The sequence below is a fragment of the Natrix helvetica genome, assembly GCF_964273705.1.
Source record: "Natrix helvetica genome assembly, chromosome: 6".
Classification (NCBI taxonomy): Eukaryota; Metazoa; Chordata; class Lepidosauria; order Squamata; family Natricidae; genus Natrix; species Natrix helvetica.
The window spans coordinates 7,028,308-7,053,457 of record NC_138553.1 but is presented as its reverse complement, the minus strand read 5'-3'; the positions used below and the strand labels follow the sequence as shown (position 1 = coordinate 7,053,457).

The window sequence follows — 25,150 nt, the reverse complement described above, 5'->3', positions numbered from 1 at the left end:
TGAGACTAAAGTAGACATCTTTAGCTGAAGGACCTCTTCAGGGCTGAGTCCTCAGCCCAGAGAGGCCCTTAGGTTTGACCTTCTGAACCGTTTATAGGATGCTAGTTAGGGAGGAACTGGTGACAGGAGCGGTCCCTTTCACTGTCTCTAAACCCTGACATTAACAGCTGCGATTGGCGGAGGCTCTCAAAACCTAAGCTATCTATCTACATAACCTTTGGTCTCTCCTTTTAACTCCGGAGACTGAATACGAGTCTCCTGCATGCAAAACATGTTCTCTTCACTGCGCTTCGCTCTCAGCTGAGACTTTCCTTCGCGAAATCCAAATGTGTGCTGAATTCTCCCCAGCCCAAATGAAAGCCAAATCGAGATTCTTTGGATAGCGAGGCGTGGCACCTTTTTCATCTCCTTCAGCGGTGAGACCTGCTTGGTGTTTAAATGATTGACGCCTCCGCCAAGTACAGTCAACCCCAGTACTTGTTCCTCGCGGGTGGGCAGGCGGCGATACATAAATTCATCCCTCAGGGAAATGACTGTGACCTTGGCGCTTTTGCTGCTACGAAGTCTGGCTCTTCCCCGCTTGGCTCTTCTCGGCGCTTTGATTTTAATAAATCTCGGGACGAAGCGTGGGCCACTCTGTAATATCCCGGCAACACCTTTGCAGGGAGGGAATTGTCAGGATATGGTGACAAAAGTTATTGAGGAATGCTCTGGAGGAGGGCTGCTCATTTCGACAGGCACGAAGAGAAGCGGGCAGCATCCCCTTGGTGGCTTGGATGGTGCGCGAAGATGAAGGAAAGGAAGGTGGCGGATGGTGAGATTTGCTTTTGGCCATTTGAGGGAATGAAATTAAATCCATTTAATTAAAATGCAAAGATACTGAGCCATTCTATATTTTTTTGCCAGGTATATTTACAGTGTATTGGAGATGGGGTTTCTACTACACCTTCATGCTGTAATAACAACAGCTTTGGAAGCCACATAATTAATGGGAGTGGCTATTCATATGTCTGCTTTGATTGGATGCCAGCTCTGGCAGGTAGACCAAACCAGTGGTAGATTCCTACTGATTTGGACTGGTTCAGCTGAACCGGTAGTGGTTTGGCGGCCTGGTTTGATGGAACCAGCAGCGCCTCGGGCCTGCCACGCCCCTGAACTGGTTCACCAGGCGGCGCTCTATGCGCCGCCATCTTGTTTTTCAGTTCTGCGCATGCACAGAACAATTTAAACTGCACTGGGCATGGCCACGTCCGCAAAGTGCACAAGCGCGAACCGGCAGTAGTGCCTGTCAGAACTCACCCCTGGACCAGACCAAGAAGCTGGTAGAGGCACCGTGGGCCAGTTCAGAGCCGCCCCGTGGACCAGATCTAAGCCCCCAGTGGGCAGTATCCGGCCCCTTCACCTTGAGTTGGACACCCCTGCCTTACACCATGTAGAACTTCATAGAACACAACCAGCAGTTTGAGTTGCACCCGGAAGCAAACGGATTTCCATCTCTCACAAAGCACAGGAACGATGTGGGCATACCGAAACACGCCCATTACTTCCTGTGCGACCCACATTTCTAGACCACTGGAAGATTCTGGGGTGGCCTTCGATGGCAGCCCCATGTAGAATGCAATGCAACAGTCAAACCACGAATGGACCAGGATGTGAGTGGCCCAAGGGTAGGTTGCTGCTGGCATTATGGCTGGTTCGGCAAACTTTTTTTTGCGCATGCACATTTCTACTTAAAAACGTCTGCACATGCACACATTACAGAAAAGGGGAAAAATTAAATTTTTGCAATGAAGATTGCTCTATGCATGTGCAGAACCGAAAATCAAGATGGTGCCACCGCCGATAGAACCAGTTCGAGCGTGTGGCAGGTCGAGTTACTATCTATTCGGCCGAACCTGTCTGAACTGGTAGGAAACCACCTGTGGAATGGCTATTTTGAATGATCTCCCCTTATTTTTGTTTAAAAATGTTTTAAAGCGTTTTAATTTTGCAAGTAAGGAGTTAATAGCCCCGGCAAGAGAGAGTTGGCGAGTTTGTTGTTCAGGAGGTTTAAAAAGAAATGGACCTGCTATATCTAATTCAGCCTTCTGTTTCCATCTGAAGTGTTTTCCTGGCATTTTACAAGGACCTTAATTGTTTCCACAGGCTTCTGTTGTCGCTGAGGACAGAGAAATGATAGGGGCTGCTCTCTCTCTTCGTGTCATGACTTGAGAAATGGATTTTGTCATGCCTGCCTTTGACTCTTGGAAGGAAGAATCACCATCCACCGTGCAGTTCCCCTTTTCTTCCTGCTTCGCAGCTCGTCATAGTCTGTCTCCGACCCAAATGTGGTTTTTCCAAAAGGAAACTTCGGACAGCGCTGGCTCTTTGGTTTTGAAATGGAGATGAGCACTGCTCCCTAGAGTCGGGAACGACTAGAATGCATCTGCGAGGGGAACCTTTACCTCTACTGTTACCTATTTTTCTGCCGATGTACGAGAAGGAGGGTCAGAATCTGGAGGCGGAGTTAAAAGAGGGATTAGCCTAGAATCCCCACGTGGCCACAAGCAGACTAAACCCAACCTCCCTTGAAATCCATTGACTTTCATCGAATTCCAAGCAGGTGCTAACCTTTAATTGAGAAGATTCCTGTGCATAGATTTTTAGCAATAAATCAGTTTAATTGGACCTTCAGACACGGACCTGATCTATCACACCTGCAGCCACCTAGCTGTTCAGAAGCTTCCCCCACTCTTTCTGAGCATAAAAAAGCTACATTTTATTTTCTTCTTTTAACATAGTCTGGTTGCATCAAGAACAGACCCGCTAAATAGCCGTGCTCTCGGAATCTACCTGCCGCAGCGAGCTAGCAGTGATTCATTTGCTACAATCGGAGATGTCATCAATTTTGTGCTGGGAGCCGAGGCACCTATCTTAGGGGCATGTTGGTGAGCGAAAGGAAGCAGAATTTAATTACCCCAAATAGAAGTGAAAACAAGAAGCTGGGATTAAACACCTCTGCCCTTTCCAAAGCACTAGGGGACCTTAAACAACCACTAACAAATGAACACAACCAAAACTCTATTTTTCCTCCGGCATGTAGCATCTCCGGTGGCACAGCATAGCTGGACACCATGCTGAGGACTGGTTTAATTGCCGATGCACATGGAAATGTGCCAGATGTCTAGAGAAGAATGACTCAGCATAGAACAGCAGAGCGATACAGGATGGGCTTAGGGGTGGGAATCGGAATCAGAATCGAGCTGGAAGGGACCTTGGAGGTCTTCTAGTCCAACCCGCTGCTCAAGCAGGAGACCCTATACAATTTGAGATAAGTGGATGTCCAGTCTCTTCTTCAAAACCTCCAGTGGTGAGCCTCAACTTCAGAAGGCAAGCCATTCCACTGTTTGATTGTCCTCACTGTTAGGAAGTTTCTCCTTCTCTCCTTGATTAGTTTCCACCCATTGCTTCTTGTCCTGCCCTCTGGTGCTTTGGAGAACAGGTTGACTCCCTCTTCTTTGTGGCAGTCCCTGAGATATTGGAAGACTGCTATCATGTCTCCCCTAGTTCTTCTTTTCATTAAACTAGACATACCCAGTTCCTGCAACCGTTCTTCATATGTTTTCGTCTCCAGTCCCCTAATCATCTTTGTTGCTCTTCTCTGCACTTCCCCCCCCCAAAAAAAATCTCAACATCTTTTTTGCAACGGGGTGACCGAAACTGGAGGCAATGTTCCAGGTGTGGCCTTACTAAGGTTTTTGAAAGTGGTACTAATACTTCACATGATTTTGATTCTATGTTTTTACAAGGATTGTACTGTATTTCCCCGTTAATAAGACAGGGTCTTATTTTCATTTACCTCTGAAATAAGCACTTGGCCTTATTTTCCGGGTAGTCTTATTATTTTTGAGGTACATGAGGCAGCGAGCGTGGTCACTTCACGGCTGCTGCTGTGTTGCAATATTTTCAGGGGAGGTCTTATTTTAGCGCATGCGTTCAAAAGCCCGATTGGGCTTATTATCCAGGGAGGTCTTATTTTGGGGGAAACAGGGTATTTAGCTGTTTTGGCTGCTGCCACACACTGCTGGCTCATGTTTAAGATAATCACCCACTAGGACTCCAAGGTCTCTCTCACAATTACCATTTTTTTGTGTCAGTTTTTTAAATCTGTGTTTGTACCTTTGGTTTTTCCGGCCTAACATCTTGCTTTTCTCCACATTAAATTTCAACGCTTTCTAGGTTTTCAAAAGCAGGTAGGTGTGATAGAGAGTTGGCAAGGCTGCAGACAACTGGGATAGAAAAGGGGAGAGGAATAAATGAATCCACTTTGCTTTTTAATGTGGATATATTTGCACATTCAATGCCAACATCCCTCTCAGGTCCTCTGGGTGACTTTAGACGCCAGTTTCAATAGCAGCCACCCCTCAACGTATCTCTTATGATTAAAAGTTTCAGAAGGGGCTGTTTCAATTGATTTCAGTTCAATGTCTCCTTTCATTTAGAGAGCACTGATGATTCCATGCCAACTGGAATGCAGCTGCCTGGTTCATATTAACACTATTCCTCGATTAATTATCAATTGACTTTTTCCTCTACATTTTATTTTGCTGTTCCTGATGCTTCTGACAATGTTTACTGTTAACCTTCCCGAATCTCTTCCTGAAGTTGCCACAGGAATCAGAGGGAATATCAAAGATGGCTACCTCAGATTCTGCTCATAGGCAGAGAAGAATTGATTCCATCTTCCACGGAATTCATATGGAGACGCATTTCCCGAATGTCGATGACAAATAGAGTAGAGAAAAATAGAGTAGAGTGGAGTATACAGAGTAGAGCAGAGGTCTCCAACCTTGGCAACTCTAAGCCTGGAGGACTTCAACTCCCAGAATCCCCTGCCACTGGTGGGGGAATTCTGGGAGTTGAAGTCCGCCAGGCTAAAAGTTGCCAAGGTTGGAGACCCATAAAGTATAGTAGATTAGAGTAAAGTAGAGTATAGACTAGACTAGACTAGAAGCTGGAAGGGACCTTGGAGGTCTTCTAGTCCAGCCCCCTACTCAAGCAGGAGATCCTATACTATTTCAGACAAGTGACTGTCCCGTCTCTTCTTAAAAACCTCCAGTGATGAACCTCCAGTGAAACCTCCACAACTCCTGAAGGCCAGCTCTTCCATGGGTTAATTGTCCCCACTGTTAGGAAGTTTTTCCTTAACCCCAGGTTGCTTCTCTCTTGGATTCGTTTCCAACCATTGTTTCTGGTCCTGCCCTCTGGTGCTTTGGAGAACAATGTGGCCCCCTTTTCTTTGTGGCAGCCCCTCAAATACTGAAATACTGTTATCATGTCACCCTTAATTCTTCTTGTCTTTAGACTAGCCAGACCCAAAACCTGCCGCCGTTTTTCATATGGTTTAGTTATTTAGTTGGTTTAGTTCAGTAAAGGGGCTTATGTCAGGGGGGGGCTCACGACAGTGGGTTTGCTAGGGCTAAGGGGTACCATAGATCAGGCCAGATGTTAAATGTTCCAGATCCTCTTGGAGAAAACCATTTTTTCATGGCTAGGTTGGAGAAGATTCCCCTGAGAGAATCTTTTGCACCGAAGACAAATTCCTTGCGTGTCCAATCACACTTGGCCAAAAGAATTATGTTCTGTTCTGTTCTATTCGATTCCATTACATATTTTATTTTATTTTATTTTATTTTCTTTTCTTTTCTTTATTCTATTCTATTCTATTCCATTTCCTTCTATTCTATTCCATCCCGTATTTTCTATTCTATTCTATTCTATTCTATTCTATTCTATCCTATTCTAATTCCATTCCATTCCCCTCTATTCTATTCCATTCCATATTTTCTTTTCTATTCTATTCTATTCGATTCTATTCGATTCGATTCTATTCCATATTTTCTATTCTATTTTGTTCTATTCTATTCTATTCTATTCCATATTTTCTATTCTATTCTATTCTATTCTATTCTATTCTATTCTATTCTCTATACTATTTCATTCCATTCCATTCCATATTTTCTATTCTATTCTACTCTACTCTACTCTACTCCATTCCATATTTTCTATTCTATTCTATTCTATTCTATTCTATTCTCTATACTATTCCATTCCATATTTTCTATTCTATTCTATTCTATTCTATTCTCTATACTATTCCATTCCATTCCATATTTTCTATTCTATTCTATTCTATTCTATTCTATTCTATTCTATTCTATTCTTATTCCATTCTATTCCCTTCCCTTCTATTTCATTCCATATTTTCTATTCTATTCCATTCTATTCCATATTTTCTATTCTATTCTACTTTGACTTTTATTATCCTTCATCTACTCTTAGAGTTATGCCTAAAATTAATGGTCAAACTCATTACTTCCCCCTTTCTATGACCTTGATTTTCCAGTACAAGTAGTCTTCGACAAACGATTGAGCCCAACATTTCTGTTGCTAAGTGAGGCAGTTGCTAACTGAGTTTTGCCTAGTTTTATGACCTCTCCTGCCCAAACAGTTAAGCGAATGGCTGCTGCTGATGTTGTGTGAAGTGAATTTGGCTTCCCCGTTGACTTGACTTGTCAGGAGGTCACATGACCCTAGGATGCTGCAACCATCATAAATATGAATCCGTTGCCGAGTGTCTGAATTTTGATCATGTGACCATGGGGATGCTAGGCTAGAAGGGAAACAGTTGGTAGCAAGTGAAGGAGTTTATTTATGCAGCTTAAAGCTCCCGAGAAGACAAGGAAGGATACAGGCTAAAAAATATTGACCACATCCTGGCCAATAAAAGAACATAATGAAGGAACCGATCAACTGGAAATTTAGTACATCATAAAAATCAGCCATGGGTCACTTAAATCAATCTCTGTTTCGCCTTAGACTACGTCTCTCTTTTCGTTCTCTAACCTACTGATAGTTCCTTCAGTCGACGTTTTGGCAACTCGCAAAGATGATAAATTCTTTTAATATCTCTTCATGAATCAGCGACTCCAAACAGAGTTATTTCAGTTTGCTCTCTTCTATACTCACGCCTCGCTTTCTGTAATTTCCCCTCTACTGAGCAATATTATTCTGAAGGGTAGATCCACTAATGCCTCATTAACAAAGGGTTGTAAAAATGATATAAGAGAATATCTTTCATAGTGCAGGCAAGCTGATCCCATTGATGCCCTGAACAAAATGGATACGATGATACAGAAGTGATAAAACCCAGGAAGGTTGTATAGGGATTATGGAGAAAAGAAGGAGGTTTAGGACCAGTGACCTCCTGGGACATGAACATGAGTTGACACAGACATCGAGTAACAGAGTTGGAAGGGACCTTGGAGGTCAACTAGTCCAACCCTCTGCTCAAGCAGGTGAGCCTATACCCATTGCGAACCTATAGCACTGTAGGCGCGCACACCGTTGCCACCTGGTCTTCTGATTTCCAGAATGCACATGCGCGCTGGCCGGCTGATCTTCATGCATGCCAAAGCCCCAGAAGGCCAAAGATAAGCTGGCCGGCGCGTACATGCGCACCGACCAGCTGGTCTTTTCCGAGGCTTTGGCACACGCAAAGACCAGCTGACTGACACGTGCATGCGCGCAGGTCAGCTGGTCTTCGAATTTCTTGGGCTCTGGCATGTGCACATGCGTTCCAGTTTGGGCACTCAGTGCCAAAAAGGTTCACCATCACTGGTCCAGTGGTGAGATTCAACATTTTTTTGCTACTGGTTCTGTGGGCGTGGCTTGGTGGGCGTGGCGTGGCTTGGTGGGTGTGGCTTGGTGTGCATGGTGTGGCTTGGTGGGCGTGGCTTAGTGGGCATGGCAGGGGAAGGATACTGCAAAATCCCCACTTCCTCTCAATCAGCTGGGACTCAGGAGACAGAGAATAGATGGCGGGCAGGGCCAGTCAGAGGCGGCATTTACTGGTTCTCTAAACTACTCAAAATTTCCGCTACCGGTTCTGGTCAGAACTTGCTGAATGCTACCTCCGCACTGGCCTATACCATTCCAGACAAGCAATTGTCCAGTCTGTTTTCAAAAGCCTCCAATGATGAAGCGCCCACACAACCTCTGAAGGCAAGTTGATCCACTAGCTAATTGTTCCCATTGTTAGGAAGTTTCTGCTTCATTCCAACTTTAAATATGAGCCAGCAGTGTGCAGCAGCTGCCTAAAAAGCCAACACAGTTCTAGACTGCATCAACAGAGGGATAGAATCAAGATCACGTGAAGTGTTAATGCTACTTTATAATGCCTTGGTAAAGCCACACTTGGAATACTGCATTCAGTTTTGGTCGTCACAATGTAGAAAAGATGTGGAGACTCTAGAAAGAGTGCAGAGAAGAGCAACAAAGATGATTAGGGGACTGGAGACTAAAACATATGAAGAACGGTTGCAGGAACTGGGTATGTTTAGCTTAAGAGAAAGAAGGACTAGGGGAGACATGATAGCAGTGTTCCAATATCTCAGGGGCTGCCACAAAGAAGAGGGAGTCAAGCTATTCTCCAAGGCACCTGAGGACAGAACAAGAAGCAATGGGTGGAAACTAATCAAGGAGAGAAGCCACCTAGAACTGAGGAGGAATTTCCTGACAGTTAGAACAATTAATCAGTGGAACAGAAGTTGCCTCCAGAAGTTGTGAATGCCCCAACACTGGAAGTTTTTAAGAAGATGTTGGATAGCCATTTGTCTGGAACGGTATAGGGTTTCCTGCCTAAGCAGGGGGTTGGACTAGAAGACCTCCAAGGTCCCTTCCAACTCTACTATTGTATTGTATTGTATTGTGTTGTATTGTATTGCTTCTCTCCTTGATTGCTTTCCATCCACTGTTTCTCGTCTTGTCTTCTGGCGCTTTGGAAAATAAGTTCACTCTCCCTCTTTCCCTCCCGTATTTGGAAAGCTTCAACAAGCAAAAAACCAAACAAACAAAATCCCTCACTCACGATTTGGCTTCTAGCTAGGCGGACTGGGTTGCTCCAGTTGGTTTTAACAGGATTGGTGATTTTATTTTACCCATGTGCTTTAGTTTATTTTAAATGGATGCATTTTGTTTGATCTATATCTCACTTAAGATGCTGCGCTCATCTATGTTTTATTCTCCGTGGATGAGCCCTGCCTTCAGCAGGAAGGAAGGGTAAATCAATACTGATGCAACGGTCCTGGTCTTGCAGAGTTGAGAAGGATAGAATATTAGAACTAGCAAGCAACGAAGGACACTGAATCCAGCAGACACATTCCCAATAGAAGGCTCTTTCTCTCTCTAGGACAGGGGTGTCAAACTCTAGGCCCAGATTCAGCCTGTGGGGTGCTTAGATTTGGCCTGGGGGGCCAACATGGAAACGGCGAAGGATCAGTCTGTGGTTCCTCTGCCAGCGAAATCGGAGCTCGGAGGGCAGGGGGGCGCACGGGCTGAGCTCCGTTTTCACTGGCAGAGGGTTGCAGGAGGCCGTCGCAGCCGAGGAGCCCCTTTTCACTGGCAAAGCGCTCGGACCATGATATGTGCCCTTGACACGAGTGACATTGAGCTGGCCAAAAAACCCCGCCCCCACCCCCACTCCTGAGGTCAAACACAACCCCGATGAGGCCCTCAATGAAATAGAGTTTGAAACCCTGCTGTAGGACAGGGATGACTACGAGGTGGACAAGAGATCAAATAAACATCCCATTGCAAACTCCATCCTGGTGGTTGAAATGCAGTATTGCAGGCTAACTCAGTCTGGGGTTCGATCCTGACGTGGCTCAAGATTGACTCAGCCTTCCATCCTTCTGAGATGGGTAAAATGAGGACCTAGATTGTTGGGGGCAATATTCTGACATTGTGAACTGCCCAGAGAGTGCTGTAAAGCCCCCTGGGGCAGTGTATAAATGCTGTTGCTATTTGTTATTATATATTTGTGGACTGTGCTGCATGACAGATGTGAAAGTGTAGATCTAGCTTGCAACAATCCACATTCTGTTGTTCTGGGATCATCACAATCTCTCTCTATATATAAATAGCTCTATGTTTGTGTTTGTGTGTGTGAGTGTGTGTGTGTGTGTTTGTTCCAGCATAACTCTGGAACGCCTCAAGCAATTTCAACCAAACTTGGTACACAGATGACTTACTCTCTGGAAACAAATACTGTGAGGGTAAGCCCCAACACCTCTCAGGGTGTGTGTTTTGTTAAGATACAGCCTGTTGTGCCGTACTGCTGTAAAATGGCTTCTACTGTACAGTGCAGTGGAATTGCCATAGTAACGGCTTCACAATACTCCATAAGGGGGCTCCTCTGGTAAGGGGGAAAATCCAACATTAGAAATTATGTTTGGTCCGGACATTTTCCCCCTATAAATAAATACCTGGGCAACACCAGGTAATCAACTAGTTATCAATAAATGTCTGGTTAAAAATCGGTTTCAAGGAAGTGAATAGGAATAGGAACCCATACCCAAGCCATCTGGATCACTGATTCCAATACAGGTTAATCCTTGACTTGCAACCGTTCATTTAGTGACCGTTCAAAGTTACAACGGCCCTGAAAAAAGTGGCTTATGAGCGTTTTTCAAAGTTATGACCTTTGCAGCTTCCGCACGATCACACGATCAAAACTCAGCTGCTCGGCAACTGGCTCATATTTCATATTTATGACCATTGCTGTATCTCAAGGTCACCCTTTGTGACCTTCTGACAAGCCAAGTCCACGGGGGAAACCGGGTTGCTAACTTATCAACTGCATTGGTTCACTTAATAGCAGAGGCAAGAAAGGTCGTAAACTGGGGCAAAACCCATTTAACAACAGAAATTTTCAGCTCAATTGTGGTCGTAAGTCGAGGACTGCCTGTATTCAACAGCCCTTATGGTTGGGAAGTTTATTTCCCATAATATTCCATCAGAATCGGTAACGATGATAACTTAATCCCATGGCTATTCTGAATTTATCATACATATACTTGAGGAAAATGTCTATGAACCCAACGTAAGTTTCTTTGGAGCATCCTGAATTTAAAAAAAATTAAATCACCTGATGTCTGCAGCAGCCAAGAACTCTGCCGACTGAATATTACATATTTTTAGAATTCCACCGTTCCCAAGAGGAGGAGAAGAAGAAGAAGGGGGAAAAAAGCCTAGTTATACGGGAAATGCAGGAAAATTAGAGCTGGTGCACTACACGATAAACGGGAGGAGAGCAACGATAAGGATGAAGTGATTGATTCATACACACTGTGCCTTTTTAAACACTTCAAAGGAATGTTAAGAATACATTTACTAGCAGTTGTAATTTATGCCGCACAGGCAGAAGGAAATACGTTTGACTGCTGCTACGGGAATAGCATGAATGAACAGGGAAAGGAATATTTCCTGTCCAGCAGGCTGAACTATTCTCGCTGGCCTGTTTGAAGGCAATACAGTTCTCATTCACAATACCAAAATATATAATTCACGTAGTAACCGAGGGAAGACAAGTCATAAAATGGGACAAAACCCACTTAGCAAATGTCTCGTTTAGCAACAGAAATTTTGGGCTGAATTGTAGTCGTAAGTCGAGGACTACCTGTAAACACATCCACTAATCATCCAACGTAGGATTTTGCTTAGCTGTAAGGGATCAGCCAATGTTGCAAGATTTTATGACTGCTAGAAGGAGTGTGTCATAATTTGGAGGTTTTTGGGGGAAATGGCTCCCTTTTGGGTGAAGCCTGTCATTATAAATCAGAATTGCAAAAATTCAGCCAATTCTGGCTTATTTAAACAAAATTGGCTTAGTATTCAGGGAGTCAGTTTAGCCTTCCATCCTTCCCAGGTCGCTAAAATGAGGAGCCGGATTGTTGGGGGGGGCAATAGGGCAACTTTGTAAACAGATTAGAGAGGACTGTAAAGCACCGTAAAGCGGTATATAAGTCTAAGTGCTATTGCTAGCGCTAAAGCAATATTTCTCAGGCAACTTTAAGTTGGTGGCTGGGGAGTGCACTAGCTGGGGAATTCTGGGAGTTGAAGTCCACACATCTGAAAGTTCTCAAGGTTGAGAACCCAGGCCTAAAGCAGTGCTTCTCAATTATTTTCTGTCATGCCCCCCCTAGGAAGAAGAAAACATTTTGCGCCCCCCGCGCGACTGTAAATAGTATCATTTGTCTATAAAATTGTTATAAGTACACCTCTGCATAACACTGTATCCTTATTAAGGTATAAGAGAATAAAAAAAGAAAGAAATGTGGATCAATTTACAACAAAGAATAGCTTTATTAACTGTAGCAGAAAAGATTTAAAGGAGCACAGGATTTAAAGGAACACAATATTTAAAAAAACTTTAACCTGCAAAACAAAAATATATAAAATAATTTGAGCTGAGCCCCCCTTTACGGAGCCTCGCGCCCCCCCTGGGGGCCCCGCCCCACTATTTGAGAAGCACTGGCCTAAAGTAAGGATCTCCAAAGTCAGCACCTTTAAGACTTGTGGACTTCAACTCCCAGAATTCCCCCAGCCAGCATGGCTGGCCTGAGGTATTCTGGGAATTAAAGTCCACGAGTCTTAAAGTTTCCAATTTTGGAGACCCCTGACCTAAAGCCACAGGTGCATTGAAAAGGCTGTCATGAGATTTCAACTCCCTCATGAAAATAGCCTAGTCGTTTTAGTATACTGCTCTCTGTATGGATGCATCCATTTGATTTCCAGTCCAGTTGGCTCATGCTAACGACTAGATATCAAATTCCTTGATGATGTATAATTACTATTCTCATGCTTACCAGACTGTGTAATCCAACTACCTACATACAGATGATAGATGTTCATGGAAAATCTTGCTTCCCTCCTAAATTTAAATTTTTATCACTCCCTTCTCTCTCTCAGGGACAGGAATATTCTTAGCACAGATTCCCTGGAAAGTCACTGCTTCACCATACTAGTGTAACATTTATTGAATAAGCCAGGGGTGGGCTTCAAAAATTTCAGCGATGGGTTCTCTGCCCGGTTGCTGGGTAGGTGTGGCCATGGTGGGCGTGGCCTAGTCAGCCTCTTGCACCACAGTGGTGTGTTTTCGCCTTCCCTGGGCTCCGGAGCCTTTCCTAGAGCCTCTGGGAGGGCGAAAACTCCCTTCCCCAGCCTTCAGAGGCCTTTCGGAGGCCAGAAAGGGCCCCTATCCAGCCTTCTGGAACTTCCGGGATGCCCATTTTACCCCTCCCTGAGCCTCCACACGGGCCCTGCACTTACCTCACATCCAAAACGGGCCGTGTGGAGACTCCTGTGAGGGGTGGGGCGGGCGTGGCCAGCCAGAGGTGGGATTTGAAGATTCTCCAAACCAGCCATAACGTTAACTACGGGTTCTCCCAAACTCAAGTAAACCCATAGCAGCCCACCCCTGAATAAAACCCACAATGTTTTTTTTTTAATCAATAAAACCAGAATGTGTGTGTTAAGTGGAAGTGGATAAGTGGAGGGAAGAATTTTAAAAAAATATATGCTGGTAGATGATATCCAAAAGAGGCTAATCATATTTTGCAAGGATCCTTCCTCTTCTCTTTTTTTGCAGATGCAGCTTTAAAGGCGCATTCTGAACACAATATTTCGCAGTTATTATACCCTTAATGAAATTCACATAGGAAAGTCTTCACTGAGAATAGCACCCGAGCCACAAATCTTGAATCAACCAGTCACCAAACCACCCAAATTGCAGCAATAAACGAGAATTTATCTGTAAGAGGTTACCCAAATCTAAAGTGAAACAGACTTCAACAGAGAATTAAATTTGGTTTTTGGTTGTGTAAGCTCATAAAAGTGAAGTATTAATATCCATTATCATTTTACAATAACTCAGAATTAACTACTCTGACGAATCAATGTAGCCTTTTTTTGAAAAATAAGAGTTGGTCCAACATAAACAAAAATGTCTAATTTAATTTACTGGACAGAAGTAGTATACTAAGATTCCTTCCTTCCTCCCTCCCTCCCATCTTCCTTCCTTCCTTCCTTCCTTCCTTCCTTCCTTCCTTCCTTCCTTCCTTCCTTCCTTCCTTTCCGTGCAAATTCAAGAGAAGGAAGGAAGAAAGGAAGAAAGGAAGGAAAATGGGAGGGAGGGAGGGAAGAAGGAAGGAAGGGAAGAGAATCTCAGCGTACTAATTTAATGATTCTGATCAGATTGGTATCTGAATGGAAGACCACTGGATCTGAACTTCCTAGAGGAAGTTCCTAAAAACTGTAATAATGATGAGGATAATTATGGTAATAGACGCAGTCATCTAATTAAATTCATTTTGGCTGATTAATCATGTGTTTCAGTTAATTAATCAATCAATCAGTTGATTAAATCTGTCCAGATTTGCATAGAAGTTCTAAATAAAAAGGGACATAAATGGCTTTAATCGCAGCTAAACGACAGGAACAATTTTTATCACTCCCTTCTCTCTCTCTCAGGGACAGGATTGACATCACGGGTTTAAAGGCAGGTGACAGGTTAGATCAGAGGTATCAAGCTCAAGGCCCGGGGGCTGGATCCGGCCCACGGGGTGCTTAAATCTGGCCCATGGGGCCACCCTGGAAAAAGCGAAGGACCGACCCACGGTACTTCTTGGGAGCGCGTTTTCTCTGGCAGAGCGGCTCAGGCCACCACACGTGCCCCCAACATGAGTGATGTCAAGCTGACCACGCCCACCCTGGCCACACCTATCCACCCCCGAGTTCAAACACAATCCTGATGCGGCCCTCAATGAAATGGAGTTTGGGTTAGACCAGTGTTTCTCAAACTTGGCGACTTTAAGTCCTGTGGACTTCAACTCCCAGAATTCCCCAGCCAGCTATGCTGGCTGGGGGATTCTGGGAGTTGAAGTCCACAGGACTTAAAGTCGCCAAGTTTGAGAAACACTGGGTTAGACGGTAGCCACCATGAATCACCTGTGAAGCAGAGGAGTCCAATTTGGAGACTGTGGTAGAGCCAGAGTTTTGCCAGAGGGAACAACCAGAAATAGACTATTGGCTGGATACATTCTAACCTACCACGAATCTTGATGAAATTTGTTGGGTAGGCAAAGTTTATCCAGTCAAGATGACCAGCATTTGATCATCATCCCCTTCATGGATTTGAGGATTTGACTTATCTGGCCAGGTTGTTGGTCAACTGTATGAAATTACCAAGATCTATTAAAGGAACATTTTCTATTATTTTGGTATTACCCAATCTGACTAATACAGATTAACAGAGTTGGAAGGGACCTTGTAGGTCATCTAGTCCAACCTCCGACCAAGCAGGAGACCCTACACCATTTTTGACAGGTGGCAATCCAATATCTTCTTGAAAGCTCCAGGGATGAAGCTCCCACAACTTCCAAAGGCAACTTCTGTTCCATTGTCTGATTGCTCTCACTGTCAGAAAAGTTCTCCTTATTTCCAGATTGAATCTCTCCTTGGTCAGTTTCCATCCATTATTTTTTGTCTGGCCTTCGGGTGCTTCGCAAAATAGCTTGACCCCTTCCTCTCTGTGGCAGCCCCTCAAATATTGGATAACTGCTATCATGTCTCCCCTGGTCCTTCTCTTCACTAAACTAGCCATGCCCAGTTCCTGTAACCATTCATCGTATGTTTTAGCCTCCAGCCCCCTAATCATCCTGATTTCTCTTCTCTGCACTATTTCTAGAGTCTTAACAACTTTTTTTTTATAGTGTGGTGACCAAAACTGGATACACTATTCTAGGTGTGGTCTTACTAAGGCTTTATAGAGTGGTATTAGTACCTCACTTGATCTTGATCTACCTCCCAGATATGTTGAATTCAATCACTATAATGACCAGGAAAAGCAGTGGGGGATTCTGGTACTTGAAGTCCATGTCTAGAAGATACACAACAGAAGATGCACTGTTCAGCTCTACTGGATGAACTAAATCTCCAGCAGAAAGTGAGAGGCAGGGAGATGTCTGTTTCCTGCCTTGCTATTTCTATCTCTTTTTTCTTTCTTCCTAAACTAAAAAGCCAAAAGTATTGGATCCGTAACTCTTGGAAGAACTATACCTGGTTATTTAATCATTTTGAGATCATTACTGTAATTTTTTTCCAGCTCTACAACTTGCTTTTTGAGGGGCAACTCTCAGAATGAAATTCATTTTCCAAGGGTAACTGCCACACATATTCATAAAGCTCTACTACCGATGACTTTATGAAATGTATATCTTTTTCCTGGCAACGGTACGGAAGAAATTTGTCATTGTCTTATTTCAATATGTTTTTTTTTAAACTCTCAACCTAGCCTATAATTCCAAGCCACTTTGTGGACTCTCTTCTAAGCATTACGCTGCTTTAACTTGCTTGGCATTTTCAAGATCAACGTTGGCCAGGGGCTCCTTCAACTCTAACAGAATTAAAGAGAAGGATGATGTGACCCGCCAGCGGCCAGCAGAGCGGGAGGTTGGGGAGGAGCATGGGCCAGTCCTGGAGGCTGGGGAAGGCTCTGATGAGGGTTCTGCGTCGGAGGCAGAGATGGGGCTGAGGCCGTCTGGCAGTGATCAGGTGCCTATGGAGCTAGACAGCAGTGAGGCAGAGGAACAGCTGGAGCCTGTTCCCAGTGTGCGCATGCGCAAAGCTGTCAGAAGAAAAGAACAACTCAGAAATCAGGGTAGACTTGGGAGTCACAGGTGGAAGATGATAGGAAATAAAAGAGGAAGAAAAGGGGAGTGGGCTTTTGCAGGAAACAATTCGCTCGCTTGGTCATTAGATTTGTTTCAGGAGTGTGAAGATCTGTCCGTGAATCTCAGAGACTCTGTGCCCAGTCTTTCCTTGCACAGCACCTCATTTGGAAAATATTTACATGGCAGCTTTCCAAGATAGATAAGGTCTGTGGTCATAAATATTTCTTTGAAACACTGTTTGCCAGGCCTTGTTGGATGTGAATGAGAAGAATTCACATTCATTTAATAAAAGGGGTTTTGTCGGGACCAGGACTCTGCCTCATGCTTTTTGGGGAAGCCAAAAAGCATACTTTCCCTCCAGTTGAACTGCGATGTCTTGGTGACATCGCAATCACCTCATTATTGTTTTCTTTGCAACAATACGGTTGTGTTCTCCCATTCCCTTCTCCTGGGGAAGCATTATGATACCAGCAGTGTTATCTTCAATTCCTTTTCTAATGGAATGGCATGGAATCTGGCAACTTTTACAACCGCTGTACTTTAATCCAATAGTTTCATAACATTTAGCCTTTTCCGGGACCCTGCGTCTTTTACAGGTCAGTAACTACTAACCTTAGTACGGGTGTCCATAGGCAGCGTGTCTAAGAAGCCCTATGGAACTTTGAATTTGCAAGATTTTTGACAAAGGATAGGGAACTGAGGAAGGAAGGAAGGAAGGAAGGAAGGAAGGAAGGAAGGAAGGAAGGAAGGAAGGAAGGAAGGAAGACAGACTTAGAATAACTTTATTGTCACTTTGAATGTACGCTAATCGGCATACATTAAAGTGAAATTTTGTTGCATACAGATCTCAAAGGGTCTCCACCTCCAATATACACTACAAAAACGGAAGGAAGGAAGGAAGGAAGGAAGGAAGGAAGGAAGGAAGGAAGGAAGGAAGGAAGGAAGGAAAAGTCAGGGCATTAACCATATTGGTTAATCTTTACTACTCAAATCTCCCATGGATGCATCATGGTGTATCGTTTTTTCCCATCAACTTCTGATTTTATTCTTACTGTTATTGATTTTGTTATAGAGATGCATAAACCCCCCAAAGTCCCAAATCTCAGAGCCACTCTTTTTTTAAAAAAAAAAAGCTATTATAAAATAACAATTCCCAGACATTCCATTTTTGCCTTGTTCTAATCCCTCCCTTTTTTGGAATTCAGCCAATAGTGGGATTCAAAAAATTTAACAACCGGTTCTCTGCCCTAATAATTTTTTCCAACAACCAGTTCCCCAAAACTGCTCAGAAAGTGGTGCGAACTGGCTGAATCCCACCACTGAATTCAGCCTCAACGTGCTATCAATAGCCGAGGCCGATCCTCAGCCAGGAAAAAGTTTATGTCCTTTTCTTTCTTTCTTTTAACCTCAAACAAAATCCATTTCCAACCAGGTCCTGGTGGGGTTTTATGCTTTTATGCATATGTAACAGTCTAATTATTATTATTTTTTGAGGGAGTTTGGAAGTTTTGAGAGCCGGAAAAGCAAGATGCATCATTAACTTCTTATTAATTTTACCACACACACATGCACACACATCCACAAAACCATTTTCTTACAAGGGTGGTGCTGCAACTTTAAATTACAGAACCGGCTTTGTGGTTAATGTGATATTTATCACAGCAGGGCTTCTGTTAAATTAAGTTGCGCCTTCACAACACAGTGGGAAAACAGGTGTATATTGGTTTAGAATTATGAAAATGTTGACTAATTCCGAGGCTTATAATCAAACAGCAAGGCATCCAAACAATATTTCCTCCTAGCATTAATCATTCATGCCCAGTAACCTTGCATCTACAGGCCATTAAAAAGGCTTCAATTCAAAAGAAGCAGAGAAGGTGGCAAGGCTTTTTTGCATGGGGTTAAAAGCTGCCGGTGGGTTTTTTTTTTCTCCTGTTGGGGGTGGGCGTAAAAAGAAAAAGAAAAAGCAGATGCCCCGTGGAAAGCTTCTGAAATTGAGAGCAGAGGGAATATAACAAATTGGCGATCAAGGTTATCACGATCCTTTCTGGATTGTGACTTTAAAAACAAGCTGGAGTAGGTCCTTGGCTGGAGGATGAGATGGCAGAAAAGATGCAGCCATTTTCTCCTCCCCCCCCCCCAAGCACACAGAAAGTGTTATCTGCCATTGTGCCCACAAAAACTGACCATTTGTTTATTTATTTTATTTAGTTCGTCACTCACGTACAAGATAACAGGAATAAAAATAAACATGTATAAGAACACAGGAAATGGGGACAAATAAATGGGGACAGTAGGGCAGGGATGTTAGGAACACCGGTGCGCTTATGCACGCCCCTACTGGCCTCTTAAGAATTGGGTAAGATCAACAGTAGACAGTCTTAGGCTAAAATTGTGGGGGTTTGAGTGTGAGGGATCCAAATAGCATCCAAAAGTAAATCAGAGTCCGAGGCAAAGTATTGCTCAAAGTTCCAATTGATTAAGAGAGCCATATTGGCACCTCTGGGAAAACCCGAATCTGAAAGCTTCCCGGTTTTCCCCACCTAGTTGAAAGTTCAAGATCTTGCCCCCACGCCCACAAGTCCATCAAATGGTCCAATCTCCCACTGCCATGCTGGCAGTTCCACCCATCCAGTTCCGGTCAGGTGCAGAGGTGCAAAGACGAAGGATGACCTTGGCTTTCTAGAAAGAATTTTGTTATGGCTACATATCATCTAACTCCGTACAATCCCCCTTCCCATTACCCAACAATAGAAAATGCATTGTAGGATAATAGAAAGTATGGCAGGCCAAAGATCCAAAAGAAAAGATGGCTGCAGGCCTGACATTGAGGATGTAAACAACGGAGTCAGGTAGAGCATTCCAGGCATTGACCACTCTGTTGCTGGAGTCGTATTTTCTGCAATTGAGTTTGGAGTGGTTAACTTGAGTTTGTATCTATTGTTTGTCCTTGTATTATTGAGGTTGAAGCTGAAGTAGTCGCTGACAGGTAAGGCATTGTAGCAGACAATTTTGTGTATTACCCTTAGGCCAGACTGTAGGCAGCATAGTTCTAAGTTGTCCAAGCCCAAAATTTCAGAGCCTGGTGGCATAAGGTATTCTGTTGCGAGCAGAGGAGTGGAGTACCATGTTCCAACCAAGAATTAAGGACAAACTTCTGACAAGTTAACCAATGCAAGGGCTTTCCTCCAGAAGTAGAGGGTGCTCCAACAGTGGAGGTTTCTAAAAAGAGACTGGAGAGCCACTTGTCTGAAATGGTATAGGATCTCTTGCTCGAGCAGCGGGCTGGACTAGTAGACCTCCAAGGTCCCTTCCATCTCTGTTATTCTGTATTGTCCAAATGCAAAGCAAACCGATCCATGCAAACCTGCCAGGCTGCTGCTGAAGCCAAATGTCAGAGCCACTGATGCTCCATCTGTGTTCGTCATGAAGACTGGCGGGCCTCAGACCACTGGTCTCCATGGTAAGGCTGGGGCAAGGATGTGTTCCTGCTTCTGTTACTGTGGGCTTGCTCAGGGACGCACTTCAGGCATGCACACACGCATACACAGAAGTAAAAAATGCTTCTGTGCATGCGCAGAAGCAAAAAACAAGATGGTGGCACCTGCGTCGCCGCTGATAGAACCGGGCGCGTGCCCGACCGAGTTACTATCTACTCTGCCATACCAGTCTGAACTGATAGAGACCCACCTCTGGGCTGGGGGAGCATAGTGCATTACTGTTTGGTTTGGAAGCATTACTGCTTGACAGGAAGGCGGTATAGAGAGTGGTGAGGACAGCAGAAATATCATTGGCAGTTCACTCCCTTCTATCCAGGAGAATAGTAATGCTGGTTGCAGCTATCTCTCTCTCTCCCCCTCTCCCCTTCTCTATCTGCCCCCACTCTCTGCAGCAACTGATCCTACTAAAAGCAAGGAAGGAAATGTATTCCTTTATGTTTATTTAGATTAATAACAAACCTTATTCCCCCCCCACCTTCCAACTTCTGCTAACTTAAATGGGGGTATTGGAATATTTCTCATGTACTGCTATTCGCAGTTCAAAATATAGCTCAGCGCCTGAAAATGTGTGAAATTACAAGCTGTGTCATGTTTTTTCCCCCCCCAGCATAAATTTAGACCTATGTGTGCTAAATTCAGGAAAGCTTTCATCTTCCTTTTAGGGACCCTCTCTATTCCAAAGCAGCGTTCCATCATCAACCGATGTCCAGAAGGATATTAAACCACTTGTCAAGTTTCCAGATATCATGAAGAAGGATCATTTGGACTGGGGATGATGGGAGTTATAGTTCAGTAGGCTCTAGACAGTACTTGTTGTGGCCCGCCAGTGACCAGAACAGCTGGTTGCAGATTCGGACAATGAGGAGGTTGGGGAGGAACATGGGCCAGTCCTGGAGTCTGGGGAAGGCTCTGATGAGGGCTCTGTGTCGGAGGCAGAGAGGAGGCCAGGGCCATCGGACAGTTATCAGCTGCCTTCAGAGTCGGATATCAGTGAGGCAGAAGAACAGCTGGAGCCTGTTCCCAGTGTGCGCATGCACAGAGTTGCCAGATGAAGGGAACAGCTAAAGAACAGGGGTCGACTTGGGAGTAAGGCTACAGGTGGACGATGAATGGCCCCTCCCAGAGGAAATAAAAGAGGAGCGAGAGGGGAGTGGAGTTTGCAGGAGACAATTAGTACGCTTCATTGGTTTGTGACTCTCCGAGGCTCCTTGCCAAGTTTTGCAGATATCAGCCTGGCAACTCTCCAAGCCAGATAAGGTCTGTGACTGTAAATCCTCCCTTGAAAGACTTTGCTGGATGTGAATGAGCAGAATTCACAGTCAATCAATAAAAGGTTTTTTTTTTAATGAAGTGAGTATTTAGAATACTCTGTTTAAAAATGAAGGAATAACATTTTTGCTTGAATGTATGATGTGCAAGGACAACAATGAACATAAGCATACTTGATGGAGGATTGGCGGGATTATGCATAATCGAAAATAGTGATGTATAAACATAAACAGTTGGTAAATTCTTTTACACTGTAATAGACAATCAAGGATGCAAGGGAATTAGGTTCGCTGAAAAGAAAGAAATATTAACCGTAATTGAATATATGATGTACAATGAAAGTGAGGTACTTAGTTATATTAGACGGAAACTTTGTGACTGTATACGTAATTGAAAATATGGATGCACAAACGCTTGTAACCAAACGACATGCTGTATGCAATGGATGAGAATTTTTTGTTGTCTTTTATGTTTAAAAATAAATAAAAAATAAAAAATAATTTTTGCTCCAGGCTCTTGGGAAGCCTCAGTCAGAATAGAACTGAACTGTGAAATAAGACTGCTCTAGCAACCCGAGGAAGAGAAGGAGCAGAACATGGAGCTATTGGCAACACGCCAGAACAAAATACAGGTAGCCCTCAATTTACGACCGCAATTGAGGCCAAGATTTATGTTGCTAAGTGAGAAATGTGTTAAGTGAGTTTTGCCTCACTTTACAACTTTTCTCCGCCCATTCGTTACGTGAATCACTGAAGTTCTTAATTTGGAGATGTGATTGTGAAGTGGATCTGGTTTTTCCCATGGACTTTACGTGCCGGAAGGTCGCAAAAGGAAGTCAAGTGACTCCGGGACACGGCAAACTGTCACTAAGTGAACTCTTGTAAGTCGAGGACTACCTGTATTGTTACAGGTGGTCCTCGATCTATGACTGGTTGCTTAGCAACCGTTCAAAGTTCTGACAAAGCTAAGGGGTGGGAACCTTATGACTCGGATTCAAAGTTCCAACAGTTGGGCCCTCCTGAGGTCATGCAGCTGCACCCTCGGGTGCTTAGCATCCATGTCACATTTATGACTGTTTGCGGCATCCCGCAGTCACGTAACTGTGATTTATCATGGTTTTGTGGAAAACTAGCATTTATCTCTGGTTTTTAGCAAAACTGGCCCCATAGTGAACCATTTAACAATCACTTAAGGACCTGTTTAATTAACCACTTAATGATGACAACCTTTGCTTAACAATCATGGCAGTCGCTTTATGACCGTGGTGCTCTCTTAATGACCACAGAAAAAAAAAGGTCATAAAATCGAACTGGTTTACAAGACCGACCTGCTTTATGACTGTCATGAGTATACTGTCCATTACGACAGTAATTCAAGGACTATGGGTATAGACGATTAAGAAGAATTAAGTACTTTAAGCAATTTAGATGCAAGAAATATCTAAAGCCCAGGATTATATAAAGAGAGATAGCACCAGTTTGATTTACATGGCTGGCTGGGGAATTCTGGGAGTTGAAGTCCACAAATCTTAAAGTTCCCAAGTTTGGACACCCCTGCTGTAGGAAAACAAAAACATTATTCCACCCGCAAAACATTTGTGCCGAGTGGAGAATTTGAGGCAGGAATATCTTGTGCTTATCTTGGTTTTGGTGGAAAAGATAACATTTGTTTACCAGCAGCTCCCCAGAAGGATTTCAGAGATGAAAAAAAATGACTCATCTGTTCACAGATCTGGTATTTAGCTAAACGTTCCTTATTGGTCTCGTGTGCTTTTTCACAGCGTGCAAAGACATGAGGGAGGGTAAACCCAAAAAACTGCTTTTGCCTTCAGTCAATCGACTGGGAAGCCCGCGGATTGGCAACAGGGACAAGGGGTGCGCCAGCCACATAAACGTGACTATTCAACGGCCTTCTCATTGCAATGTTGCATGCATGTCCCAAAGAGATGAGGCGTAGAGTGGGGCAGGGGCTTCCAAACTTTGGCGACTTTAAACTTGGGGTTTAGTTCTACCAAACCAAAAGTGGCAACAACCTAGCACAGGGGTGTCAAACTCAAGGCTTAAATCTGGCCTGCGAGGGGGCGGCCTGGAAATATCAAAGGTCAGGCCCACAGTGCCTCTGGCAGCCAAAATGGACCACCAAGTGGGGAAATGCGTGCAGCCCCCACACAGCCCATTTTTGGCCTCCCCGGCCTCCAGCAGCACTCTGCTTTCCAAAAACAGGCAACACGGAGGCTTCACAGGTGTGTGTGTCCTGTTTTTGACCAGTAGAGTGCTTCTGGAGGCAGGGGAGGCCGAAAATGGGCCACACCTGGGCCTCGCAGGGCCTCCGCATGGTCCGTTTTTGGCCAGCAGGTGCTTCTGAAGTCTGGGGAGCGCTGAGGAAAGAAAGTATCAGGCCTGCAGTCATATTCCTTTTAGGATCTTTGGCCTGCCACACACACACACACACTCTCTCTCTTTACTATGCTGTTTCATTAGTGAGGTAATTGGGAGGGGAAATAGTAAGGAGTAGAATGTGTTGTTAAAATAAAACATTCCTTTCTAGAAGCTTAAGGTCATTCATTGTTTCCGCACCTCTGCACCTGACCGGAACTAGATGGGTGGAAATGCCAGCGTGGCAGAAGAAGATTGGACCACGGGATGGACTTGTGGGTGTGGGGACAAGATCATGAACTTTCAACTGGGTGGGGACCTCAGGAAGCTTTCAGATTCGGGTTTCCCACAGATGTACCCACATGTCTGCCTTATTACATTGGAACTTGGATGAAAGTTCTGTCTTGAGCTCGGATATAATTCTGGATGATATTTGGATTGCTGACAGAAAGAAGAGGAGGGGAAAAGCGCATCTTGAGCCTGTGTCAAATGCCCATCATGACCACGCTGACCACATCCACGTCCACCATGACCACGCCCACTCCTGGCCACTCCCCCATCCCCCCGAGGTCAAACATAACCCTGATGCGGCACTCAATGAAATCAAGTTTGACACCCCTAGCACAATTGCTGCATTTATCTCACATACTAAGGCAAAAATTACCACTACGCAATTGGCCGCACACTACCCAATGCATCGAACCCTGAAGTTGCTGGTCAAGAAAAGATGCTTTTCCTGACTCCTTTTAGGACTCAAAACCACCAAGAAGGAATGGATTAATGTTCCATCACAATAAAATCACCCACCCCCCTCAATTCTGGTTTATCTCTGCATGGGACCTTGTAGGTCCCCAACAGTTGTTCAACTACAGTTCCCAGCCTCCCCTGCCCTTGTTCTATGCAGGCCAGTCTTGTACTGATAACGATTTATGAAACTGTGGAGGCCTATCACTCTCAATTTGTTAGAAATTGGGAAGGCACTTAAAAAACAACAACACACTTATAATGAACTATTGCTCTGGTTTACATCTGGAAATGCGACCTCCAAGGTCACCATTGGATGCCAGATGGCAGAGATTACCTACCCTCAGCCTTGACAAGGTCATTAACCTCTGCTCAAAGACAAAAGGCAGCTGGGGCACTTAAGAGCTAATAAGTGGCATCTTCCTGCAAAAAACAACTATTCCTCTCCTCTTTTTGCCTCACCCCGCCTGCTCCCCTCCTTCCCTCCATCCCCATGAGATAAAATAAGCGTATATACTCACCCCAGGTAAAGTTTTAATATTGTGCAGCGCATTCTGAGCTTCTAGTGCCGCTTTTCTGGTATAAAATGTTATGAAACAACAACCTAGGGGGAGAAATAATAAAAAAAAAGATTTCAGAAATTGCTGGGTGCAAAAGAATGAAGAAGATCAGGGAGGAGGAGGAGGAAATGGAGGAGGAGAAGATTGAGGAG

The 25,150-nt window shown here is 44.2% G+C and overlaps 1 protein-coding gene across 24 annotated transcripts in view; it reads right to left on the bottom strand.

The window, feature by feature from the left end:
- Positions 1-25,150, bottom strand: part of CELF2 (CUGBP Elav-like family member 2) — an 834,627-nt gene that overhangs the window by 401,911 nt on the left and 407,566 nt on the right. For all 24 annotated transcript variants that reach the window (XR_014175745.1, XM_081957836.1, XM_081957842.1 and 21 more), the window contains one exon: positions 24,960-25,042. Coding sequence is in view for 23 of the 24 variants with exons in the window: in XM_081957836.1 (XP_081813962.1) it covers positions 24,960-25,042 (83 nt within the window). In the remaining variant the exon portion in view is untranslated. The remainder of the gene's footprint in view (positions 1-24,959; positions 25,043-25,150) is intronic.